The sequence below is a fragment of the Canis lupus genome, chromosome 27 (genome assembly GCF_048164855.1).
Source record: "Canis lupus baileyi chromosome 27, mCanLup2.hap1, whole genome shotgun sequence".
Classification (NCBI taxonomy): Eukaryota; Metazoa; Chordata; class Mammalia; order Carnivora; family Canidae; genus Canis; species Canis lupus.
The window spans coordinates 23,376,960-23,401,333 of NC_132864.1; the positions used below are offsets into that span (position 1 = coordinate 23,376,960).

The window sequence follows — 24,374 nt, forward strand, 5'->3', positions numbered from 1 at the left end:
TATCTCTCAAATGGCTACAGAGTAGGGCAGAAACCAGCTGCCCATTTCACAGATGAAAGAACTGAGGCCCAGGGACTTGGAGCAGAAGGGGAAAACTTGCACAGCTGGTTGGCTGGGACATCTCCATGGGCGGAGGGGGGGGGGTGACCTGTCCTGAGGTCTTAGAGGCACTATGGTAGAAGTTGAGGGGATTCATGGGGGGAGGGGCTGAAGGGAGGTCATCACTGAGTCATGACTGAGGGGTGGGGGTGATGGTACCTGTACGTGCCAGCCCTGGCTGGGGTCTTCGGTCCTGCAGCAGGCCTGTCTTAGGCAGCGAGCAGCCTCTTTGGCCACCAGATCCCATCTCTTTTCACTTCCCAGGTTGTTGGTAGGATCGGCTGGGTCCAAGATAACTGGTCTGGGAGGAAGAAAAGGAGTGGATCTCCATCACACTTAGGACTCTGGCCTCTGTAACTCAAGTCTGTGGGACTTCCTGCAGCTAAAGCTCTTGGTTCATGATTAGAAGTGTAAGCTAAGTTGGCCCAATCAGAGTGAATCTCATGGATTCTGCTTAGAATGCTAGGGCAGGGGTGCCTGAGTGACTCAGTGGTGGAGCGTCTTTGGCTCAGGTCCTGATCCCAGGTCCTAGGATCGAGTCCCATATTGTGGGCTCCCTATAGGGAGCCTGCTTCTCCCTCTGCCTGTATCTCTGCCTCTCTCACAGTCTCTCATGAATAAATAAAATCTTAAAAAGAAGAAAAAAGAATTCTAGGGCAAAGGTGCTTTCCCTCCTTTGGAGTGCAAAGGAGGAGTCCAGATGACAAGACTGGAACTGATGTCGTTATGTTAGCCTGAATTCAAAGGCAAAACCCAGGGGAGGGACAGGCTGATTGATTTCACAGAATGGGACCCTGATGAAATAGTGACCATTTGTATCACACTATACCTGAAGCTTCATTTATCCTTGGACTTCTCAGTTACAAAAGCCAATAAATTATCCTTAATTTAAAAACTGTATGAGTTGGGTTTTTCCATTCCTGGCAGCCGAAATTAATGCAACCAACACACTCACCTGCATTCTTTCAACTGTTGTTTGATATGGATTCTGACAGTCTCATTTTGGAAATCATAGTACTTGGTCCAATATATGCAGATGTCTTCATAATCTAGGAGGAGTTCCATCACAGCTCTAAACCCTTCATCCAGGTTGAAGTTGTCGCTTTTGTCTGTACCTATTTCCCAGGCGTAGATAGTCAATAGCTCAAATGCATATTTGGGGGGCAATGCTGCGTTTCGATATTTAGGTTTCAAGCACTTCAAGGTTGGGGAGAGAGGGAGAGAAGGAAGGAAGGAGGGAGGGAGGGAGAGAGAGAGAATGAATATGAGATGCTATCCTGGGAATTGAGAATTTACATGTCTCTCTATTTCCAGGTCCCAGTAATACTTTGTCAATTTCAGGAACATCTGGCTGGCTCAGGTGATAGAACATGGGACTCTTGATCTCAGGGTTTGAGTTCAAGCCCCACGTTAGGTGTAGAGCTTGCATAAAAACAAACAAAAATAGTAAAGAAAAGAACTACTTTGTCAACTCTACTTTACATTTGGATTATATACCACATCCATGAAATTTGAAATGGGCCCAGCAGCCTGGTCTCTAGATAGATTATGTCCTGGTTTCTAGATGGATTACATCCTGCAGCCATCAAAATTTCAATGAAAGAGAAAATTGGAGCCTCTCATGGACCTTCTGGGCCTCATCAACCTATGTGGGTTTTCTTTTATTTTCAAAGATTTATTTACTTGAGAGAGAGAGCAAGGGAGAGAGCACACAAGCAGGGAGAGGGGGGCAGTGGGAGAAGCAGACCCCCCACCTAGCAGGGAGCCCCACAAGGGACTGGGTCCCAGGATCATGACCCGAGCCAAAGGCAGACATTTAATCGTTTGAGCCACCTGGGGGCCCCCATCTTTTTCTCTTTAAAAAAATGTTAGTATGTGCACGCCCTCCCTCTTGCCCCTGCACCCAGCCCTGTACCTGCAGATACCAGTGCTTCACCATCCGTAGGAGGTTCTTCAGCTTAACAGGGCAACTTTTCACAAAGTGCCTCTGCAACTCTGTGAAGCTTGGCGAGAACTCCCCTGGGGGGCCACCACTGGTTATTAAATCTTCATAGATTTCTGGTGATGGTTTAAAGTCGGAGGAAAAATGTCCTGGGAGAGAAAAGGACCTGGTTCAAGAAAATCCATCCTTTGAGGAGAGGAATATGGGGAAAAAAACTGCTAGGTATAGAGTGTTCATAAATTATCTCACACAGTCCTTTCTACCGCATTCTTTTCCCCACTTTACCATAAAACAAGTGGAAGCTTACAGGGTTTGGGAACGCCCTCAGAAGTCACAGAGATTTTAAATAATTCACAGTGGTCAAAGACTTACCATGTGTCGACACTGGGCTAAGCTCATGGAATCCTTAGAACAGCTCCATGAAGTAGGTAAAATTAAGAGGAACCACAGGGAGTGCCAGTGTTTGTGGATCAAACACGGTCAAATATTGTCAATTTCCTATGGTTCAGCCTAATATTATCCCACTTAACAGGTTGGTACATTGAATCTTGGAGGCGTTAGATCTTGTCCAAGATCACAGTTAGTAAATCAAGCCAAAATTTAAAAATATTAAGGGTCCTGTTTTTTAAATGATTGCCATCTAACTCCAAAGACCTCGACGTGCTCACTTGTCCTGGTGTTTCCCAGAGGGTCAGAGAAGAGACTCCTCCTTGGGTTGGGTGGGAATCCAGATGTCCCCTCTCTCCCCAACATGGGATATGGTAGCACATGCATTTATGGAAGGACTGAACTCCCAGGTACAGCTCTAGTTGCAGCCCCCTAGAAAAAAAGCAAACTCTGCTTTCTCCCCCCTGGTTTCTACTTTTCTAAACCTCCCCAAGGCCAGATCAGTGAAGGGTCCCTGACTAGCTTCCCTGGCCTCAAACCATCATTGTCTTTACCCAGAGCATCATAAGCTGGGAGCACATCCACTCCAATGACTTCACTGGTCTTTCTGGCTTGGACCTGGAAGGACAGGGAGCGGGGGACCCTGGTTGTCTCTTTCTGAGGGACGATGGTGATGCTGTAGGCCAGGTTCTTGCTATGCTGAATCAGCCTTTTCTTGATGAAGCTGATGATTGATCTGCGGTGTGCTGCTTGGTCTTGGAAGCTAGAGAAGCAGCTCAGGAATAAAACCAAGTCCACATCAGAGCTGTAGTTCAACGTTGTCCCCTTCCCAGAAGAGCCACCCTGTGGAGGACATTGATGTTGAAGCTCCACCTCCCTCAGGGCCTGGAGCTTTGAGGTCGGGGTGAAGCCAGCAGCAACCATGTTAGGCTGTTTATACGGGTGCCAAAAGGAGCCTTTGGTCTCCTCCTCCCTACTGGTGGGGACTTTGCTGACCACATCTTTTAGTTGAGTTAGAAAAATTAAGTACATAATAAACTATTCAAAGGATATAAATGAAATGTAAAGTACCACGGGCACCTCAGGCACCAATAGTTACCAGCTTCTTATAGATCATCCCAGAGATGCTTGATGCCTAAACACATGGTATCCAATATGGTAGCCAAGAGCCACATGTGGCTATTTCCATTTAAGTGGAATGAAATTTAAAAATTCAGTTTTGGGCAGCCCAGGTGGCTCAGCAGTTTAGCGCCACCTTGAACCCAGGGCCTGATTTTGGAGACCTGGGATTGAGTCCCACATCAGGCTCCCTGCATGGAGCCTGCTTCTCCCTCTGCCTGTGTCTCTGCCTCTCTCTCTCTCTCTCTGTGTGTGTCTCTCATGAATAAATAAATACTTAAAAAAACCCTTTATATAAAAAATAAAAAAATAAAAATTCAGTTTTTCAGCCATACTAGACTCACTTCAACTGCTCAACAGCCACCCACAGAGAGTGATGGGAAGAGCATGTATAGAACATTTCCATCACTAGGAAAGTTCTACCGGGCAGCTCTGGCAAGCATATTTTTACATATAAATTTTGTACATACATTTAGTGTGTATGCACAAATATATTTTTCAGACTTCATGTGTGCGCATGTGTGTTTATGCAGGGATGCTGGAAACCCTAGTGCATCGGCAGCAGGCATGTTCAGAGAATGAGGCCCAGGTGTAGCCTTGAAAGGTGCATCATAAATCTTTCCTCTTGAAAAAAAAAAAATAAATCTTTCCTCTTGGATAAGAAATAAGCAGGAAAAGGAATCTGAATGTTATGGACAAGCATCCAAATCCATCCCTCCCTGGATGATGGGGTTCCCCCACCAGAGTGGGACAGAGGATGGAAAGTCCTACCTGCCCTTAATTCATTTGCAAGCCATTGTCCTCTTGCCAGGTCCTTTCTGCCACTTAGTGCTGATGCACTTGGCAGAGAATGAACCAGAAAACCACATGTGCCTAGTATTTGGTCAAAAGAAATCTCAAGAAAAGCAGAGATTGAAGTGTAGAAAGGCAACCACTGGGGGTGTCTGGGTGGCTCAGTCGGTTGGGCATCTGCCTTCAGCTCAGGACATGACCCCGGGGTCCTGGGATTGAGTTCCACATCGGGCTCTCTGCTCACTGGGGACCCTGCTTCTCCCCCTTTTTCTCCCCCTGCTTGTGCTCTCAATCTCTTTCTCTCAAATAAATACATAAAATCTTTAAAAGAAAAAAACAAAGGCAACCAATGTCCTGGGGAGTGTTTTTTTAAAGACTCCCACCCACATTTCAGTGGTTATTGCTATGCCTGCCATAGCACCTTGAACCTCTAAATCCCGGCAGTTCTGAGGGGTGGTCTCTGCTCCTTGTCTAAACAACCTGAAATGAACATGTCCTCTGAGGAAGGAGACCTGGAGGGCTCCTTCAGTAGGCAAAGAAGGGGGGTGGCCCTTCTCTGTCCCACATACAATAAGTTGATTTTATTTGGAAATAATTATAGATTTGCAGAAAGATAGTTTAGAGAGGTCGGCTGTGCTCTTCACCCAGTTTCCTCCCAATGGTCATGTCTTATGTAAATATAGCCAGCAAATCAACACCGATACACTGCATGTAGTGCTAAGACATTTCATCACATGTGTAGATTCCTGTAATCGTCACTGAAATCAAGATACAGGACAATTCCACTCTACTTCCTCCTTTAACTCCTTTAGAACCACACCCACTTCCCTCCCTGGACCATCCCCAAACCCTAGAAACCACTAATCTCTTTTCTATTTCCATAATCCTGTCATCCTGAGAATGATACAGATGCAATCACAGTCTATGTGAGTTTTTTTTTTTTTTAAGATTTTATTTATTTATTCATGAGAAACACACACACACAGAGGCAGAGACACAGGCAGAGGGAGAAGCAGGCTTCATGCGGGGAGCCCGACGCGGGACTCGATCCTGGGACTCTAGGATCACGTCCTGGGTCGAAGGCTGGCACTAAACTGCTGAGCCACCAAGGGATCCCCATGTATGTGACTTTTTGAAGCTGGCTTGTCTCTTTTCATTTAGCACAGCCCCTCCCCCCCTTTTTAAGTGGAGCCCAACATAAGGCTTGAACTCACAACCCTGAGATCAGGACCTGAGCTGAGATCAAAAGGCAGTTAACTAAACTGACCGGGCCACCCAGGCGCCCCTAGTACAGTGCTTTCGACATCCATGCTGTTCCACATATTACTAGTTTGCTCTACTGTAATCACCTTTCTTATAGGTTGTCCCTCGAGTTTTGACTTCAGTCCCCAATTTGTCTGCTTACTGTTTACTTTTCAGAGTTCTCAGATTCTTGCTTTTTGGTGTCTGTCCAGAGTTTCAGCTGCAATTTGTGTGTGAGAGAGTTTGTACTCCTTACTTCATCTTGGCTGGCACCAGAAATTACTAGCATTAGTTTTTGAAAATCATGAGGGATTTTTGACTTCAGATTCCTATGTAACCTTAATTTGGCACCAGCTTCCTTCACCCGATGAAACAGAATAGCAGAAAAAAAAGGAAGAATATGGATGTTAGTGGGTGGCAGTGATCAGGCCCAGCAAGAGACGTCTTTGAAAAAGTTACTTCTGGTCCTAGAAGACTCTCCAGGCCACTCATAGTAGGAAATCCAATGAAGTCAGTACATCAAACTCAAGAAAATTATAGCACCCTCACCATAATAGAGATGAGACCTGAAATAGTAGATGCAATTAAGAAAATCTAGTGCTCAACCAGTTCCAGAAAGACAAAGAACTGTTGAATTATGTAACCTCTTCCTTCCACTTCATATAGAAACAGAAACATTTGTTACAAATATGTGTCCTTTTGCTATTGCTGGTTTACCAATGTTTATAGGGTGTTTAACTCCATAAATATTTGGCTCTAGGCATTTTTTAAAAATTTAAATTCAATCCGCCAGCACATAGTATAACATCCAGTGCTGGCTCCAGGCATTTTTGATAATAGTTGGACATAGTTATTGTAGGAGTATTTAAACTTCTAGAAATAAAGATCATTGAAAGAACAAGAGGAAAAGGAAAGTGATTTTTTTCCCTTCTCCAAATAGTCACCACTTGACATACACCCATAAAGGTGAGAATGGGAACTTCAAGACATGAGTATTTGAAGTAACATAAATGGCAGGTCTCCAATGGAAACACAGCATCTTCAAATCCATAGAAGAGCTTTATTTGGAACATATGTTAAAACACTTGAACACTTTCAAACTCGTCCTTTAGAGACTATGCATCCCATTTCTGAGTCTGATGGGGACTTCCTTATATGGTTTTAGGTCCTGAAAGCAAAGATACTCATGGAGCTCTATAGTAGCATACATTTCAATTACTCCAGGAAGTTCAGATATGTGGAAAAGCCAGAGCCCAGAAGCACAGAGTTTGTATCTTTTAAAGCAACTACAATAGTTTGTATTTCTTGAAATTCCATTTGGAAGCTCATGCTTTGCTGATGACACCTGAATCTTTTATTTAAAGATTCTTTGGGGTGCCAGGGTGGCTCAATCAGTTGGGTGACCTACTGTTGATTTTGGTTCAGAGCATGATCTCGGGGTCATGGGATCGAGCCCTGTGTTGAGCTCTGCGCTCAAAAAGGAATTTGCTTGGTATTCTCTTGCAATTCTTTTTTTTTCTTTTGCAATTCTTTAAAGCTGCATATCCTTTCTTTGGCAGCCACAATGTTACAGGATTTGTGTCCCCTCAGGCCAGGGGTTCTTGGTCACACCATTTTGAAGAATGAAGAGGTAGACCAGACAAAGAATGGTGGGCAGCAAAGCAAAGTTTATTGAACAATAGTGCAAAGCTCATGGAGAGGGAGGGGACCCAAGAGGTTGCCATTTTGGCATTCAAATCTACAGATTTTTATAAGCTCTTTTGCAGAACAATCTTGAGCATCCTGAGTGTGGGCCCTTTGTGGATTGGCCACTCAGGTGTGCCACTCAGGGCTTTGATCACGCACCTGTATACCTATTGGGTTATTGTTCATGTGCTGATTGTCTTTTGGACATTTGGACACCAACTGTCTCAACTTGTGATAACGACCAATGGTTTATGGTTGTTTTGTTTCAGGATGTTTTGTAAAAGTCACTCCTGCAGAGACTGCTAGACGGGATGCTACTGTGGTGCTAAGATGTAAAACAGGATGCTAGTGTGGTTTTGTATTAGCTGTCCTGGTTCCCTGTTTTCTTGTGGGGTACCCTGGCGCTGACTACCTAAATGTCCAATTAGTTCCTAACAATACCACCCCCCTCCATTAGGCTTTATTTACTTAATAATTAGATGTATGAAAATTAAGGGAAGCCTCACAAAACAGAGTCTGAGGCCAGAGGGCGAGGCCCTCAGGAAGAGTAGTGGAACTGAATGCCAAATATAGGAACCATCAATTACAGACTCCCCAACAGAACTATAAATAGGAAAGAAACATCAATTATAGGCTCCAGGGTGCCTGGGTGGCTCAGTGGTTGAGCATCTGCCTTTGGCTCAGGTCATGATCCAGGGGTCCCAGGATGGAATCCCACATTGGGCTCCCCATGTGGAGCCCGTTTCTCCCTCTGCCTATGTCTCTGCTTCTCTCTCTGTGTCTCTCATGAATAAATAAAATCTTAAAAAAAAAAATACAGGCCCTAACATGAAAAGATGTACATTGCATTTTCTATAAGAAATTGACTACCCCAGCAATTCAGCCAATGAGAAAGTCTCATCACTCTGAATAGGCTTCCCTTCAAAATAACCTCTCCAACTTCCTCTTCCTTCTTCCTAAATTCCTCTTTTGTGTATTGGACTTCCCTATGGTCTTGCCATAGCTGGCCTGTGCTGAGTTACCATTCTTTGTTATTCCTATTAAACTCATTTTGCTGGTAAAATAACTGGCTGTTTTTTTTTTTTTTTTTTTTTAGGTTAACAGATATCTTTCATCTAGCAAAAATTGGCAAAACCTAGACCGATGATGATCAAGACACCTGATTTAGGGTGATATGTTAAAAGTTGAGTTACAATGTAGTACTTTCCAGGAAAAATCCCCGCAGAGACTGCTAGACAGGATGGTGCTAAGGTGTAAAACAGGTCGCTAGTGTGGTTTTGCCTTAGCTGTCCTAGTTCTAAGGCTATAAGTGAGTGTTGAATTACATGGGCAGCCCCTAAAAATCCATTAACCCATGAAGTACTCATAATTGCTAGGTACATTCTAATACAACTAAATATAGTGCCATTTTAGAAGAAAAATATAGATTATGACTATGAGAGTGCAGGTTTTCTTTTTTCTTTTCTTTTCTCTTTCTTTCTTTCTTTCTTTCTTTCTTTCTTTCTTTCTTTCTTTCTTTCTTTCTTTCTTTCTTTTTTTTCTTCTTTAAAGATTTTACTTACTTATTCATAAGAGACACAGAGAAAAAGGCAGAGACACAGGCAGAGGGAGAAGCAGGCTCCATGCAGGGAGCCCAGTGCAGAACTCGATCCTGGGACTGAAGGATCACACCCTGAGATGAAGGCAAATGCCCAATTGCTGGGCCACCCAAGTGTCCCAGTTTTCTTTTTTCTTTTAAAAAATATTTTAATTACCTGACAGAGAGGGAGCACAAGCAGGGGGAGCAGGAGAGGGAGAAACAGGCTTCCCACTGAGCGTGGAGTCTGATGCCAGACTTGATCCCAGGACCCTGGGATCATGACCTGAGCCCAAGGCGGACGCCTAACTGACTGAGCCACTCAGGTGCCCAGGTTTTCTTTTTTTAAAGATTTTTTTAGAGTGAGAGCAAGAGGCATGAGAAAGAGCACAAGTGGAGTGAGGGGCAGAGAGGTAGAGAGATGGAGGACTTGGAGCTGAGCCTGGAGCCCCAGTAGGGCTCTATCTCTTCACCTCCCGACCCTGAGATCATGACCTGAGTGGAAACAAAGCGTCCCATGCTTAACCAAATAAGATACGCAGGTGCCCTTACCGGTTTTCTTAAAAAAAGGAACAAAAGCATACATTTTGGAGAAGCTTGTTATAAATATTCCATCTGCCACCCTGGCAATCAGCTGGATCCCAAATTATCATCATCCTGATCATCCTCCTCCTTCGGATTGGTAGGATAATTTACAATTTAAAAGCACCTTCCCGGGCAGCCTGGGTGGCCCAGCGGTTTAGCACCGCCTGCGGCCCGGGACTGATCCTGGAGACCAGGGATGGGTCCCGAGTCGGGCTCCCTGGGCTCCCTGCGTGGAGGCTGCTTCTCCCTCTGCCTGTGTCTCTGCCTCTCTCTCTCTCTCTCTCTCTGTGTTTCTCATGAATAAATAAGTAAAATCTTAAAAAAAATAATAATCATAGATTTTTTTTTTTTAAAGATTAACTTGGGATCCCTGGGTGGCGCAGCGGTTTGGCGCCTGCCTTTGGCCCAGGGCGCGATCCTGGAGACCCGGGATCGAGTCCCGCGTCGGGCTCCCGGTGCATGGAGCCTGCTTCTCCCTCTGCCTGTGTCTCTGCCTCTCTCTCTCTGTGTGACTATCATAAATAAATAAAAATTAAAAAAAAAAAAATAAAAGCAGAAAAGTAACCCAGGCAGACCCAGGCATAAAAGAGACCCCCTCTGCCTGGGTCTCTGCCTCTCTCTCTCTGTGGGTGACTATCATAAATTAAAATAAAATAAAATAAAAAAGATTAACTTGCATAAATAAATAAAAAAATGTTTGAGAAAAAAATAAAAGCACCTTCCCACAATTTATCTCATTTATTCCTTAAAACGAGTCTTGGTAAGATACGGATGCAGTGAAATGCGGGGACACCTGCACCCCGATGTTTATGGCAGCAACGTCCACCATAGCCAAACTGTGGAAGGAGCCTCGGGGTCCATCGAGAGATGAATGGATAAAGAAGATGTGGTCCACGGCTACAATGGAATATTCCTCAGCCATGAGCGACGACAAATACCCACCATTTGCTTCCACGTGGATGGACCTGGAGGGTATTATGCTGAGTGAAATAAGTCCATCGGAAAAGGACAAACTCGATATGGTCTTATTCATTTGGGGAATATAAAAACTGGTGAAAGGGAATAAAGGGAATGGAGAAAAGGAGGGAAAATATCAGTGAGGGTGACAAAATAGGAGACACACCAAACTCTGGGAACTGAACAAGGGGTAGTGGAAGGGGAGGTGGGCGGTTGGGGCGACCGGGTGATGGGCACTGATGGGGGCACTTGGCGGGATGAGCACTGGGTGCTATGCTATATGCTGGCAAATCGAACTCCAATAAAAAAAATAAAAATAAACCAAAAAACCCCGAGTCTGGGTGATGGAGGGGGATCCAGAGATGCAATGACCTCTCCTCCGGGGTCACAAGGTCTCTAGGCCACAGGGCCGGGATGCACCCCCACCCCACCCCACCCCACCCCCACCCCGTCCCTGCTCACCTTCACCACCTTCAGCACCCTCACTTCCTGGTCTAGAACCAGCTCATCACGGAAGCACTGGTCCCGGAAGAAACGCTCGATTCTCTGCCAGGCATCCTTCACTTCCTCCTTCCAGTCCCCCTCGGGCTGGAGGCTCCGCTCCACGAAGGCAAGCAGCCGCTCTGCGGGGGTTTCATACAACTTCTGCACGAGCGCCATCTCCCCCTGCCCGCGGCCCCTCGGCGTAAATTCTCTCGGCTTCTGTCCCTGCCTTTTAAGGGGGCTACACTAGCCTTTCTCCGGGGGCCGGGGCGCACTTTCTAGGTCTCCTCATGCTGCCTTTGGTCCTCAAATCTGCTTTTTTCAGGGAGTCGTTGCGGCTGCCGTCATTTGGAAACCGAAACTGTAATTTCCTTTCCGGGTTTAGACTCGGGGGTAGTTTGGGGGGTGCAGCTCAGCGTGGAGCCAAGCGCCCTCTGGAGGTCACCCGCGGAATCTCCGGGCGATCGTTTCCCGGCGTCCCGGAGCCGGCCTCCCCGCCTCCACGCCCATCTCCTGCAGCCTGGAGAGGAGACCTCGCCCCCCACCCCCACCCCCACCCCACCCCCACCCCCACCCCCACCCCCGCCGCGGGAGCAGGATTGCGTCTACCCGGGGGGTCAGGAGGTGCTGATGCCTGGGTGGGGGGTGCGGGGCTTGGGCTGAGCCTGAGGAGGTCCTGGGGCCAGGCCCAGGATGAACTGAGCTCTTTCTTCTTTTCTTTTTTAAAATTTATTTATTCATGAGACACCACAGAGAGAGGCAGAGACTAGGCAGAGGGAGAAGCAGGCTCCTCGCATTGGGAGCGCCATGTGGAATTCGATTCTGGAACCCTGGGATCACACCCTGACCCAAAGGCAGACGCTTAACCACTGAGCCACCCAGGTGTCCCTTGAGGTCTATTATTGCATCTTTGAGAAAATAAGAAAATAGAACAGTTCATTTGCCCCTTCAGAAACGCTGGGTTTTATTTGTTTTCCAAAGATGCCTTTTACATAGAACTCCTCCCATTCCCCTTATTTATCCTCCTCAATCCGTTTACTCACTTTCCTACATTCCTTGTGTTATCATGCTGGGTCTGAACTTGAAATGTCTTTTCTTATTTACAGGTCACTTTGTTGTCATCATCTCTGCTAGCTTGGATTGTGATTTTTTTTTTTTTAATTGAAGTCTTTTCTATAATTGAGTTGTAGTAGTTCTTTATATATTCTAGATACATGTTTCTTATCAGATACATGATTTTCTAATTTTTTCTCTACATTGTGGGTTATCTTTTTACTTTTTAAATCATGCCCTTTGAATCACAAAATTTTTTTAAATAATAAATCTATTTTTTATTGGTGTTCAATTTGGAATCACAAAAATTTTTAATTTTGCTATGTCCAATTTATGCATAATGGAGTCTTACGAGTTGAAAGTTATTTAGACCTTAAGTCACATCCTCATCAATATTTCAGTCCTACAAATTAAAAGCCAACTGTGAAAGGGTTAGGGAAAGATATAAATTAGTTCTAGATCGAAAAAAGCACCTTACGGGGCACTTGGCTGGCTCAACTGTTAGAGCATGAGACTCTTGATTTTGGGATTGTGAGTTTGAGCCCCAAACTGGGTATAGAGATTACTTGGAAATAAAATCTTAAAAAAAAAAAAAAAAGGTTCATCACGGACACATCATTCTTCTTTTGAAATCCTGTGGTGGCTTCCTTCCTCCTGTCTGTGGTTAAATTTCAGGCTTCTTCATGTGGTTGTAGATCAAGGTGTCTCTGATTTCAGCGGCCTCATCTCTCACTACACTCCTTCCTGTTCTCACTTCCTGAAACTTCCCAGCCTTCAGACCTTCTTGTGATGAATTTACTACTATGCACCTACCCCCTAATCTGCCGAATCCCACTTGTCCTTTGGGATCCTCCATGAAACCTTCCTCATCCCTGCAGGCAGTAAGCTCAAGTTCAGGTCCAGTTCCTGGAGCAGACAGTGGTGATGAATGAATGATACATGAAGACAGGGATAGTGTTTGCCTGTCTTGCTTCTCTCAGAGCATCAGAGTATTCCCTAGTTATTTTTTTTCTTATGTTCATTTTTTTTTTCTGTTTTCATGGTATATCTTTTTCTCATCTTTGAATTTTTTAAATTAATAGACTCTTTAAGAGCAGTTTAGGCTTATAGAAAAATTGTTAAATAAATGGAGTTCCCATGTACCTCATCTTCCTCACTTCCCACACACAGATAGACCTATAATTAATATTTTTCATTTGTGTGGCACACTTGTTATAACTGGTGAATTGATATTGAAGCATTATTATTAACTAAAGTTCATAATTTACATTAGGATTCACTCAATGCACTGTACGGTCTGTGGGTTTTGCGGAAGGCACGGTGACATGTATCCACCATTACAGTATCAGACCGGATAGTCTCTCTGCCTTAAAAATTCCCTGTGCTCCACTTGCTCATCCCTTCCTCCCTCTCCCTAAACCCCTGGCAACCACTCATCCTTCTATTGTCTCCATAGGTTTCCTTTTCCAGAATGTCCCATAATTGGAATCATACAGTTGAAGAAGTCTATTCAGACTGGCTTCTTTCACTTAGCAGTATGTGTTTGAATTTCCCCCCATGTCTATTCATGGCTTCATATCTTGCTAAATAATATTCCATTGTATGGGTATACCAGGGTTTGTTTATCCATTCACCTATTAAAGGACATCGTGGTTGCTTCCATGTTTTGGTAATTGTGAATAAAGCTGCGGTAAACATTCCTGTACAGGTTTGGTGTGGACATAAGTTTTCAGCTCACTTGGATAGATACAAAGGAGCATGACTGCTGAATCATACAGTAAGAGAATGTTTAGTCTTGTAACAAACTGCCATAATGTCTTTCAAAGTGCACCATTTTGTATTCCCACCAGGATGTGATGGTGAGCCTCTTTTCAGATGCTTATTCACCATCTGTATATTTTCTTTTCTTTGGAGGTTGTCTTCCAGCCTATCTTCTCCTAGCTTTATTAAAATATAATTGACATATAACAGTGCATAAGTTTAAGATGTACAAAGCAACGATTTGATCTACCTACTTATTGTAGAATGATTATTCTAGTAAGGTTAGTTAAAACTTTTGACTCTTTGGAAACCACTAACAATCTACTATTGATCTGAAGCCTTACTGATGACATAAACTGTCAACCAAACACACATTTTGTATATTACATACTGTATCCTTACAATAAAGTAAGCTAGAGAAAAGAAATGTTACTAAGAAAATCATAAGGAAGAGAAAATACACTTACAGTCCTGTACTGTATTTATTAAGAAAAAAACCGGGATCCCTGGGTGGCGCAGCGGTTTAGCGCCTGCCTTTGGCCCGGGGCGCGATCCTGGAGACCCGGGATCGAATCCCACGTCGGGCTCCCGGTGCATGGAGCCTGCTTCTCCCTCTATGTCTGTGTCTCTGCCTCTCTCTCTCTCTTTCTCTGTGACTATCATAAATAAAGAAATAAATAAATTAAAAAAAAAAAAGAAAAAAAAAAGAAAAAAACCCTGCATATAGGTGGATGCTTGCAGTCCAAACCCATGTTGTTCAAGGGTCAGCTGTATTGTTAACAACAGTCATCATGCTGTACTTGAGATTTCCAGAGTCCATTCATCTTATAACTAGAAGTTTGTACTCTTTGACTACCTTCACCCATTCCCCTTCCCCCCACCCTTAGTACTCTTGGTACACCCCCCACTCCTAGTACACCAATGCACTCTGTTTCAAGGAGTTCTTTTTTGTTGCTGTTTTGTTTATGATTCCACATGTAAATGAGATCACACGGTATTTGTCTTTCTCTGACTTTTGTCACTTAGCATAATGCCTTTGAGCTTGATGCATGTTGTCGCAAATAGCAGGATTTCCTTTTCTCATATGGCTGAATAATAGTCTATTTTATTTTTAAAAAAGATTTATTTATTTATTTGAGAGAGAGAGAGAGAGAAAACGAGTAGGGGGGAGGAGCAGAAGGAGAGGGAGCAGCAGATTCCCCACTGAGCAGGGAGCCCAATGTGGGGCTTGATCCCAGGACCCTGAGATCATGACCTGAGCCAAAGTCAGGTGCTTAACTGAATGAGCCACCTAGACTCCCCAATATTCCTTTTTATATATCAGTTTCTTTTCTGTTTCTGGATCGTTTCTCATTGTAGATTCAAGATGAGGGACCATATCTGTCTTATTGTTGGGTCCCCAGTCCCGGTACCATCACAGCCATAAACAGATGCTCCCAAGAAAGATTATTTTTATTTTCTTTCAAATAAACTGTTTTGAAATAAATTTAAAATTGCAGAAGAGTTGCAGAGGTGGCACAGGCAGCTCCAGTAATACCCCCTACTTAGGTTCTATTGTGATCACCTCACGTGACTGTGGTTATGAAGAAGACAATGTCGTTTTAGTTCCGTTAGCTAAACCCCAGACTTGATTTTGCCAGTTTCCCCTTTAATGTCCTTTCCCTGTGCAGATCCAACCTAGGACACCATGTTGCATTTAGTTGTCCGGCTTACCCAATGTCCTCTCGTCTGGGACAGCTTCTCATTCTTGTTTTCCGTGACCTTGATTGACAGTTTTGAAGGGATGTGCTGGTCAGCTATTTTGTTGCAGGAGCCTCAATTTGGGTTTGTCTGATATTTTTGTGATGAGTAGGCTGGGAATATGGAATTATGGAAAGAATACCACAGCGGTGAAGCGCTTCTGTGCCTTCCCATCCCATCTCAGTTGGGTGTGCATGAGATTCACACAGCATTACTGCTGACTTTCATCACTGAGTGACTTGTCACTCAGTTAAAGTTGTGTGTGCCAGTCTGCTGCCCCAAGTCACTGTTTCCCTCTCTACACTCTGTTGTTTGGAAGTGTGCTCTAAATCTACCCCACCTTTGGGGTAGGGGGTGGGGAGGATTTTCCTTCACCTCCTGAAGTGAGGAGTTTATTATTAGGAATTCTTTTTTTTTCTTTTTTAAGATTTTATTTATTTATTCATGAGAGATACAGAAACATATGCAGAGGGAGAAGCAAGTTCCCCTTAGGGAGCCTGATGCAGAACTCAATCCCAGGACCCCAGGATCACAACCTGAGCCAAAGGCAGTTACTCAACCACTGAGCCACCCAGGTGCCCCTATCTGGAATTCTATTAAAGCAAAATTAGCCTTTTCTCCCCTATTTGTTCATTTGTTTATATCAATATAAACCTGTGTATATTTATTTCATATTTTGGTTATAGTCCAATGCCGTATTATTAAGAAATCTTTTTGAGTGACAAAAAAAATAAATGAATTAAAGCATCTCCACAATGCTCTGAGGCTGGTACCATTATTATGTCCACTTTACAGGTGAGGAAACTGAATCTTAATGTCAAAATGGCACAGGCCAGATTTGAATCTGTCTGGGTCAGGCAAAAATTGCTCCAGCTTGCTTGCAGGAATTGTCTGCTGGATAACAAACAAACACTTTCCGCTCTCTAGACTTCAGAGGATCCAAATACATCCAGGCCTCCCCTTCTCAATTATCTTCTTCCCTATCCCTTACCCCAATTTGCTCTATTAATTAATTTGTACTTTTATAAAGCTTCTCTTGCCAGAATGTTGAGCAAAAATCACGTCTACCATTTCCACACAGCAGTTATTTCTATCTTATAAGTTCCCTCCCTGTCTTAACTCCTTGGCATCCATTGTTTTATATTCTATTAGCTCATATGGGCAGAGGACTTGGCAGTTTGTAAAGTGCTTTCACACATCATCTGATCCTCTTGATGTCCTTATGAGGTAAGCATCACAACCAATGTGTTTCCCATTCTCTATGGGAGATAGTTGAGGTCAATGAGCCTGAGAAACTTGCCCAGGCCTACTGCTGGGAAGTGGTAAACCCTATAAGGCAGAAGGAACACCATGTAGAATGACTCAAAGGCAAAAACCAGTATGGGACATTTGAGCCAGTGCCCACTGTTCATTATGGAGTATTAATGTGTAACACATTGGTGCCTATTCATATTATTTATTCATTTTGATTCATTCTTGGTAGGTTGTATGCTTCTAGAAATGTATTCATTTCTTATAGGTTATCCAATTTAGTGGCATATAATTGTATATGGAAGTTATTTTCTGATCACATGCATTCCTGTAGTGTCAGTTGTAATGGCTCCTTTAGTTTCTAATTTTATTTATTGAAATCTCTTTGTCTTGTTTAGTGTAGCTAAAGGTTTGAGAGTTTTATCTTTCAAAAATACATGTACATTTTAAAGATTTGTTTTGAGAGAGAAAGAGAGAGAGCCCACAGGTGGGAGGAGAGAGAATCTCAAGCAGACTCTGCACTCATGACCTTGAGATCATGACCTGAGCTGAAACCAAGAGTCAAAGGCTTAACTGACTATACTACCCAGGTGCCCTGATATATATATATATATATATGTTTATTTATGTATGTAATCTGTATGCCCAATGTGGGACTCAAACTCATGACCCCAAGATTAATAGTCATATGCTTTACTGATGGAACCAGCCACACACGCCTGTTTTATCTTTTTGAAAAACCAGCTCTTAGTTTCATTGATTGATCATTTTTTATTGTTCTTCTGGTCTTTATTCCTTTATTTCCAGTAAATACCAGTGGGTACCTTACTAGGTATGAATCTTTAGTTTTAGCTTTGTCCAAAGGTTTGACATTAACCGTCCAATTAAGACAATGAGGATAATATACACTACTTAGATAAAACTCAGTGCATCACCTGCATGTTTTGCTATTCACTTTGCCCTCTCTATGACATTATACACACTTTTTACCCCATCATCAGATGCTATGTCCTTTAACCCACTGATTGCAACTTATTTTAAAGTAACTCTTAACTTCTCTCTGATAGATAGCTAAAGTTTTGATGGAGTGACAAGGAGTTGTAAAGCATAAAAAATTTTCCAGGTAATGGCCCTCTGTATCTAAAGGATAACCTTAGACCCTATAAGCTCTCTTGAACTGTCTATTTCCTGTAGGCTTTGCCCACTACTTATTATTTTTCCAACACTAGCAAAATGACTATTTCATACAAATATTTAAGTGTTTTGTTGAATTAATGGACAATATAAAATGTGTATCGGGGATCCCTGGGTGGTTCAGCGGTTTAGCGCCGCCTTCAGCCCAGGGCGTCATCCCGGAGACCCGGGATAGAGTCCCGCGTCGGGCTCCCTGCATGGAGCCTGCTTCTCCCTCTGCCTGTGTCTCTGCCTCTCTCTCTGTGTCTCTCATGAATAAATGAATAAAATATTTAAAAAAAGTGTATCTAGAACAGGGATAGGAGAAGAAAAGAGAGAAAAAGGCAAACATACTGGGGAAAGTTAGTTGAGAAAATGAATTCTACCAAATGTCTCATTTTTGTTAGGTACCAAGTTGAAAGTACATCCTCTTTCTTAATTCTTACTCTGCCTTGTCTTCACCTTCATCAAATGAAAACAAACAAACAAACAAACAAATAACCAAAGTTGATCCATGTGAAGTCATACAATGCCTTAGGGTTTTTTAGAACATATAAGTATAATGAAATTGGAACCATTAATTGAATCACACAATAATTCTACAGAGAAGAGAAAAAAATGTATTGAAAAGAAGAAACTGGTTCACAAAATAAGATTACTTTAAAAAAATACATTTGAGTTTCAAGTTTAAAAAAATGCCAACACCAAAGACTGGCATCAAGTGGTAACAGTGGCAGTTTATTAATAATCTGTCATGTAAAGCTGACATAGTATATGCTGAATTCTGCTCCGCTTTACAATGAAATCCCATCCATTTTATTACTACCAGAATTAAATATGTTCTGTTGAAAGGCTTTAGTAAGCTTAAATATGATTTAAAGCTCTTTTTTTCCAATACATTTATTGCTTTCCTAACACCTTATTATCAAGAAGTCAGATCAACAAAAGTCTAATCTTGATTCTCCCACATATCCATGGTATACCAAACAGGGAGCAAGATAAAACACACATGTTTATAGAGGTTGATAGGTTTGCCTTTAGACAAATGGAAAAGTCATAGCAACTAAATTACTTGTTTCTGACATGTTGGGAGCAGGGAGGAGACTGCTGGAAAGAATATAGGGTAAGTATTAAAAGTTAAGCCCGTAGAATTCACAGATGGATAATTTATTTAATCAGAATTAGGTGTGAACTATCCAGATAGGAAGAATCTATTGAAAGGTGTAAAAAGGTGATTGTCCGTATTCAGACTAAAGGATTTGGAGGGATCCCTGGGTGGCGCAGCAGTTTGGCGCCTGCCTTTGGCCCAGGGCGCGATCCTGGAGACCTGGGATCGAATCCCACATCGGGCTCCTGGTGCATGGAGCCTGCTTCTCCCTCTGCCTGTGTCTCTGCCTCTCTCTCTGTGTGACTATCATAAATAAATAAAAAAAAATAAAGGATTTGGAGGAGGTATTTTATAAGTAAACATCAATGAACCAGATTTTCATAAATGGTAATTGAAGGTAAATTCCATTTTTTCTATGTGTTGTTCAATTTGGCTATGCAGGATTATATCACCACCAGTTACCTAAAATATTTTACATGACCTCTGTTAGTGTCAGGCTTCCAAAAGTGTGCTATGAGGATCTGAGGGAAGACAGGCTAAAAGGCATATGAGCCAATCCAATTAGTAGAAAGATTAAGAGTCATTACAGAGTAAAACAACTGGAACAGAGTTCAGGATTTGGCATAGCGATCAGTAAAGAAATAAGTAAAACTCTGTACTATAAATATGTTGAGTTAGAATACTAGTTTTCATCCATCAGATAGTTAAGAGTATTCTTATTACTGAATAGTAAGACCATAATCTCAGATACACTTGTCTTTATTCCATGATTAAAACGTTTTTCAAATGAAACTTGAGAATTTGTGTCTATTTCCAAAATCTCAGAATAGAAATATAAATACAAATGCTCTGCAAGATTTCCAACTTTAATCTCTTTCATTGAAAATATTAATCATCGGGGGATCCCTGGGTGGCGCAGCGGTTTAGTGCCTGCCTTTGGCCCAGGGCGTGATCCTGGAGACCCAGGATCGAATCCCACGTCGGGCTCCCGGTGCATGGAGCCTGCTTCTCCCTCTGCCTATGTCTCTGCCTCTCTCTCTCTCTGTGACTATCATAAATAAATAAAAATTAAAAAAAGAAAATATTAATCATCAAGTAGCAATATTCTAACACCTACTACTAGATAAGAGTGCAGAGAGGAGGATGTGGGGAAAGAGGATACCAGGAAGTAAGTATACTACCCAAGATAAAATTTTGCCATGGATAATAGAAATGAAAAGGTGTGTGTGAGTGTATGTGTGTGTGTTTCTCATTTATTGGAGAAAGCATTATATAATGGTACTTGTTAATAAATTTCTACAAAGAAGAGGTTTACAAGTTCAAAAGACGAGTAGAAGAGAAGTAGAATAGTAGAAGCCTCAGTTTTCCCCATTCTAAATTCAGGCAATTGGAAGTGACAATTTTTAAAGTTTCATAATTCTCAGATAGACAATTCCAAGTGAATTTCCATAAACCATAATTGACTCATGATCATTGGCTAAGTAGCTCAACATGTAACTCACCATGTGAATATAAATGGAAACTTTGGTCAAAATAAAAGTGTCTTAAAAAAATAAATAAAAGTGTTTTTTGTATAAAATATTCTGAAGATCAAGGTGAGCACTTCCTAAGGAGCCGAATTTGTTGGCATTATGCGTGCAAAGTGTTAAAGAGAAAGTACATAACATTGGATTTAGGAAAACCTCTGGGAGCATGACATAATGAAGACTGTACTGTAGCCATCAGCTTCCAGGTGGTGAAGGGTTGTAGTGTGCTGTGGTAAGTGGTATGTTGTGGTAGGTGGCATGTTGTGGTACGTGTGTGTACACATGCACACAATGGGTTACACGAACAATTACATTCTTTTTCTTTTTTCTTGTCTATTCTCCCCCCCCGCCCCCCCGTTTCTTATTCCTGACCATACTATGGGCACTTGCCTTTTTGGAAGCTAACAAAAACTCGTTAGCTTCTCCCTGAGCTATTGCTTAAATAATTTCTTTTTTCCCCGTCTCACTCACTCCTTAAGCTTCATTTGGTATAGTGAAGACAGCATAAGCTTTGGAGGCTATCATGCTGGTAACATATGGAAAAGTTATGATTATCTGAGAATCACAGACTTTTAACTATGTACAATATGAGAGTCCCCTTTTCCTCCTTCACGTTTTAAATTCCTTGTTTCCTTCCCATTGTGCTTACATATAAAAATACACTTTGTTCTTCATTCTGCTCCAAAACAATTTCCCAAACGGTGTCCTAAAAGCAAATCTGTGTCAGAATCCTCTTGGGACGCTTGATGAAAATTTCACTTCCGAGGCTTTACTCTAGATCTTACCAAATCGGACACCTTGGATGGTATGGGTACCTGGAAATGTGTGCTTTCATAAGCTTGCTTTGGGAAATGTGCACACAGAAGTTGCATACAACTGATCTAAACCATTATGCTTACACAGTGGTTTTAACAGTCTTATATTAGGTTCTAGAAACTATTTTCTGAGAAAATCTTAATCATAGCTGGCAGGCTGCCTTCTAAATTTAACATAAGAAAAACTAAAAGTGGGAAATGGAATTAATTGCCCTTCACAACAGTTCAACCTGGACAGAGATGATTGTGGGAGTACTGCACTCACTTGAATAACTCACCAGAAACCTGTGGCTGACTCTTCCTTTTGTGATTTTTGATCGTCATTCTGGATTCCTTGTATTACATGTTACTAAATACTAATAAATGTATTGCTTATTCATCTTTTCTTTCCCTCCTATATCCTAATTTTAGAAGAAAAATATCGTAATATAGTACAGAAATCAGAAAGGACAGCGTTTATGGGTAAGAAGACAATTTTGTCACTCTTCTCTGAAAATTTGAGCATTTAAATGAAAACGTGACAATAAATATTTTTATTTCTTTAAATTTGTAAAAGAGCTTCCTGAATATTTCTCACTGCTTGTTTTTTTATAGATGAAATAAAACTGCTTAATATAGTAGAAGTAAGACAGCATGACATGTGGTTTGTCATTTCAAACCACAAATTCAATTATTGGTGTATGAAAACACATGGGTATGTTGAGTATAGTTCCATAGGATAACTTTTAAAAATTATATCAGAATATTGTGTGTGTCTTCAGTTACATGATTATTTTCTCTAGGAAGATCACAGGGCTTCAAATGAATGAGTGAAACACACTTGGCTAGCAATATTTTAAAATCATTTTTGTTTCAGTTAAAGTCACTGATGCTGACTATGAAAAAAAGAAGTATTACCTTTTGACTGTCCAGTTTCCCCTTCTCAGAAACTATGTACAATCAAGGCCATTTTGTATGTGTTTCCTTTGCTATCTTCCCATCTCCATTGGCTTTTCCTGGGAGTTTAAGTGGCTGTCACCCCCCAGCACTGTGCAACACCTCTCTATGAAGGGAGAGGGGCTATGAATATCCTGGCTTTCCTCATACAACAAAAGGAAATCCTTTGAGGTCTAAAACCTTAAGTTTTCCCAAAGTAACTAGAAAAAAAAGATAAGAGAGCCCTATCCAGAAGCAATTGGGTTTATGGAATACAGAACCCTAATTATCAGCTACTACAGACTGGCTAGGCTGTCCCCCCATATGTCATATCATACTTTCTCCCATCTCTTTTAAGGGAGGAGAAGTTCCACATGTAACTAGCTATCTTTGAAGAAAACAGATGATGTTTTATCCATGTGCAGGATAAAAGAAATCTTTCTTCTTTCTGGAGAGTAAGTGATATATTGTCAAAAGTCTCAGATGTTTCAGCATTTACTCAGAAGGCTCTTTTATTTTTATGTAAACAAAACATCATCCTAAAATTCCAGAACTCAAAAAAACTTAGAAATCAGATTATTCCACTATCACATATTATAAATGATAAAATGAAGACCAGAAGGCTATACTTCTAGAAAATCTTATTAGATGGAAACATTCCCCTTATCTGTCTTCACTACTAGCAAACCTCGTATTCTCTCTTTAAGATCTAGCTCAAATTTTATATCTGTGAGGTAGGACACTCCCATTGACTCCCACTTATTATTACCCTGGCCTCTCCTATAACATTTGTTTCATATCCTTCTAATACGATCTATGGTCTCTGGTACACCTCTCTGGCTGTGAAACCTTGAGCAAGTTTCATATCTTAATCTCAATTTTACTGCAATAAGCAACAGTCCCTCTCTCGGGGATACTGTAAGGATTAAAAGAAATAATCATTGTAAAGGATTTAGCACATTTCCTGGTACATCATGCATGCTCAACAAATCTTAGTGTTGTCGGGCTAATTTACGTATCCACATGTCCTTCCCTTTCACTAATTGGGGAGTTCCAAAATGAGCTCTTTTTTTTTTTAATTTTTTTTAATTTTTAAATTTTTTAAAAAATTTATTTATGATAGTCACTCAGAGAGAGAGAGAGAGAGAGAGAGAGAGAGAGAGAAAGAGAGGCAGAGACACAGGCAGGCTCCATGCACCGGGAGCCCGACGTGGGATTCGATCCTGGGTCTCCAGGATCGTGCCCTGGGCCAAAGGCAGGCGCCAAACCGCTGCGCCACCCAGGGATCCCAAAATGAGCTCTTATTTGGTCAGCAGCCCAGTGATTGGCACTGGGTGGTGCACACTTTACCTTCAAGAAGTCTGCATTGAACATGTTAAAGAATGAATTTTTTGTTTGTTTTGTTTTGTTTTACTTTTTTTTTTGAAGAATGAATATTCTTACATACCTGGTCCCTCATAAAATCCTTTCTCCATCATATATCCTTCAGAATAGGCACAATGCTATTTAATCCCTTAATCAAAATTATTTCCAAAAGTTTAAAATAAAACATAGAACAAGCCAGTGCTTTGGTTATGTGTGTCCTTAGCAAAGTCAGGATTTTCTGTTTTACTTGAGAAATTTCATACCAAGTATAATTAATGTGTCCTTCTATGATTTCTCAAGAAGAAAATGTAGTCCCACCCAAATATATTGGATTTTATCCTTAATTTATATTCAACCTTTTCCTGATGCTGTGGTTTGACCTGAAAGTATTGAAGTTATATCTCTATTTCATGCATGGGCAAATGCTCTAGCCATAGTATTCAAAACAATTTTGCATGGCAAGCTTTTTCTAGAACATTTTACCTGTCATGATTGAAATTTACATTAGAAGAATAATTGACTTCCTTACTTAATGATATCTTTAAGGAACTATGAAAATTCATGAATAAAATTCTTTTTTTTTTTAAATGTGGAATTAGGTTCCAGCCTCCAGCTATTTTTTTTTTTTTTAATATATGCTCCTGCTAGCAGAGATTTTTTTTTTTTTTTTTTTTAATGATACGTCACAGAGAGAGAGAGAGGGGCAGAGACACAGGCAGAGGGAGATGCAGGCTCCATGCACCGGGAGCCCGACGTGGAATTCGATCCCGAGTCTCCAGGATCGCGCCCTGGGCCAAGG

The 24,374-nt window shown here is 41.7% G+C and overlaps 2 protein-coding genes across 3 annotated transcripts in view; both read right to left on the bottom strand.

Annotated features, from left to right (window-relative positions):
- LOC140619448 (2'-5'-oligoadenylate synthase-like protein 2) overlaps window positions 1-24,374 on the bottom strand; it is a 106,237-nt gene that overhangs the window by 3,147 nt on the left and 78,716 nt on the right. The window contains exons 8-11 of the mRNA XM_072802834.1: window positions 2,983-3,271; window positions 2,015-2,190; window positions 1,055-1,296; window positions 259-400 (exon numbers count right to left, since the gene is read on the bottom strand). Coding sequence (XP_072658935.1) covers window positions 259-400; window positions 1,055-1,296; window positions 2,015-2,190; window positions 2,983-3,271 — 849 coding nt within the window. The remainder of the gene's footprint in view (window positions 1-258; window positions 401-1,054; window positions 1,297-2,014; window positions 2,191-2,982; window positions 3,272-24,374) is intronic.
- On the bottom strand, window positions 10,148-11,268 carry LOC140619451 (2'-5'-oligoadenylate synthase-like protein 2). Of its 2 annotated transcripts, none has more exons than XR_012019350.1 (2): window positions 10,848-10,983; window positions 10,148-10,477 (listed from the first exon to the last, which is right to left on the bottom strand). XR_012019350.1 is itself a non-coding variant. In XM_072802840.1 (2 exons), exons 1-2 carry the CDS (start codon window positions 11,043-11,045, stop codon window positions 10,343-10,345), a joined length of 249 nt encoding a protein of 82 aa, XP_072658941.1. In that variant the 5' UTR covers window positions 11,046-11,268; the 3' UTR covers window positions 10,148-10,342. The 2 variants fall into 2 exon arrangements, 1 of the variants encoding a protein (XP_072658941.1); XM_072802840.1 differs by having other exon boundaries at window positions 10,148-10,393; window positions 10,848-11,268.

What these genes read in the sequence shown, in the direction of transcription:
- LOC140619451 (XM_072802840.1), bottom strand. Translation starts at nt 11,045, where the DNA reads ATGGCGCTCGTGCAGAAGTTGTATGAAACCCCCGCAGAGCGGCTGCTT. An exon ending in GGGTGCTGAAGGTGGTGAAG is followed by an intron (nt 10,394 to 10,847) that starts GTGAGCAGGGAC and finishes AATACCCTCCAG; the next exon opens with GTCCATCCACGTGGAAGCAA.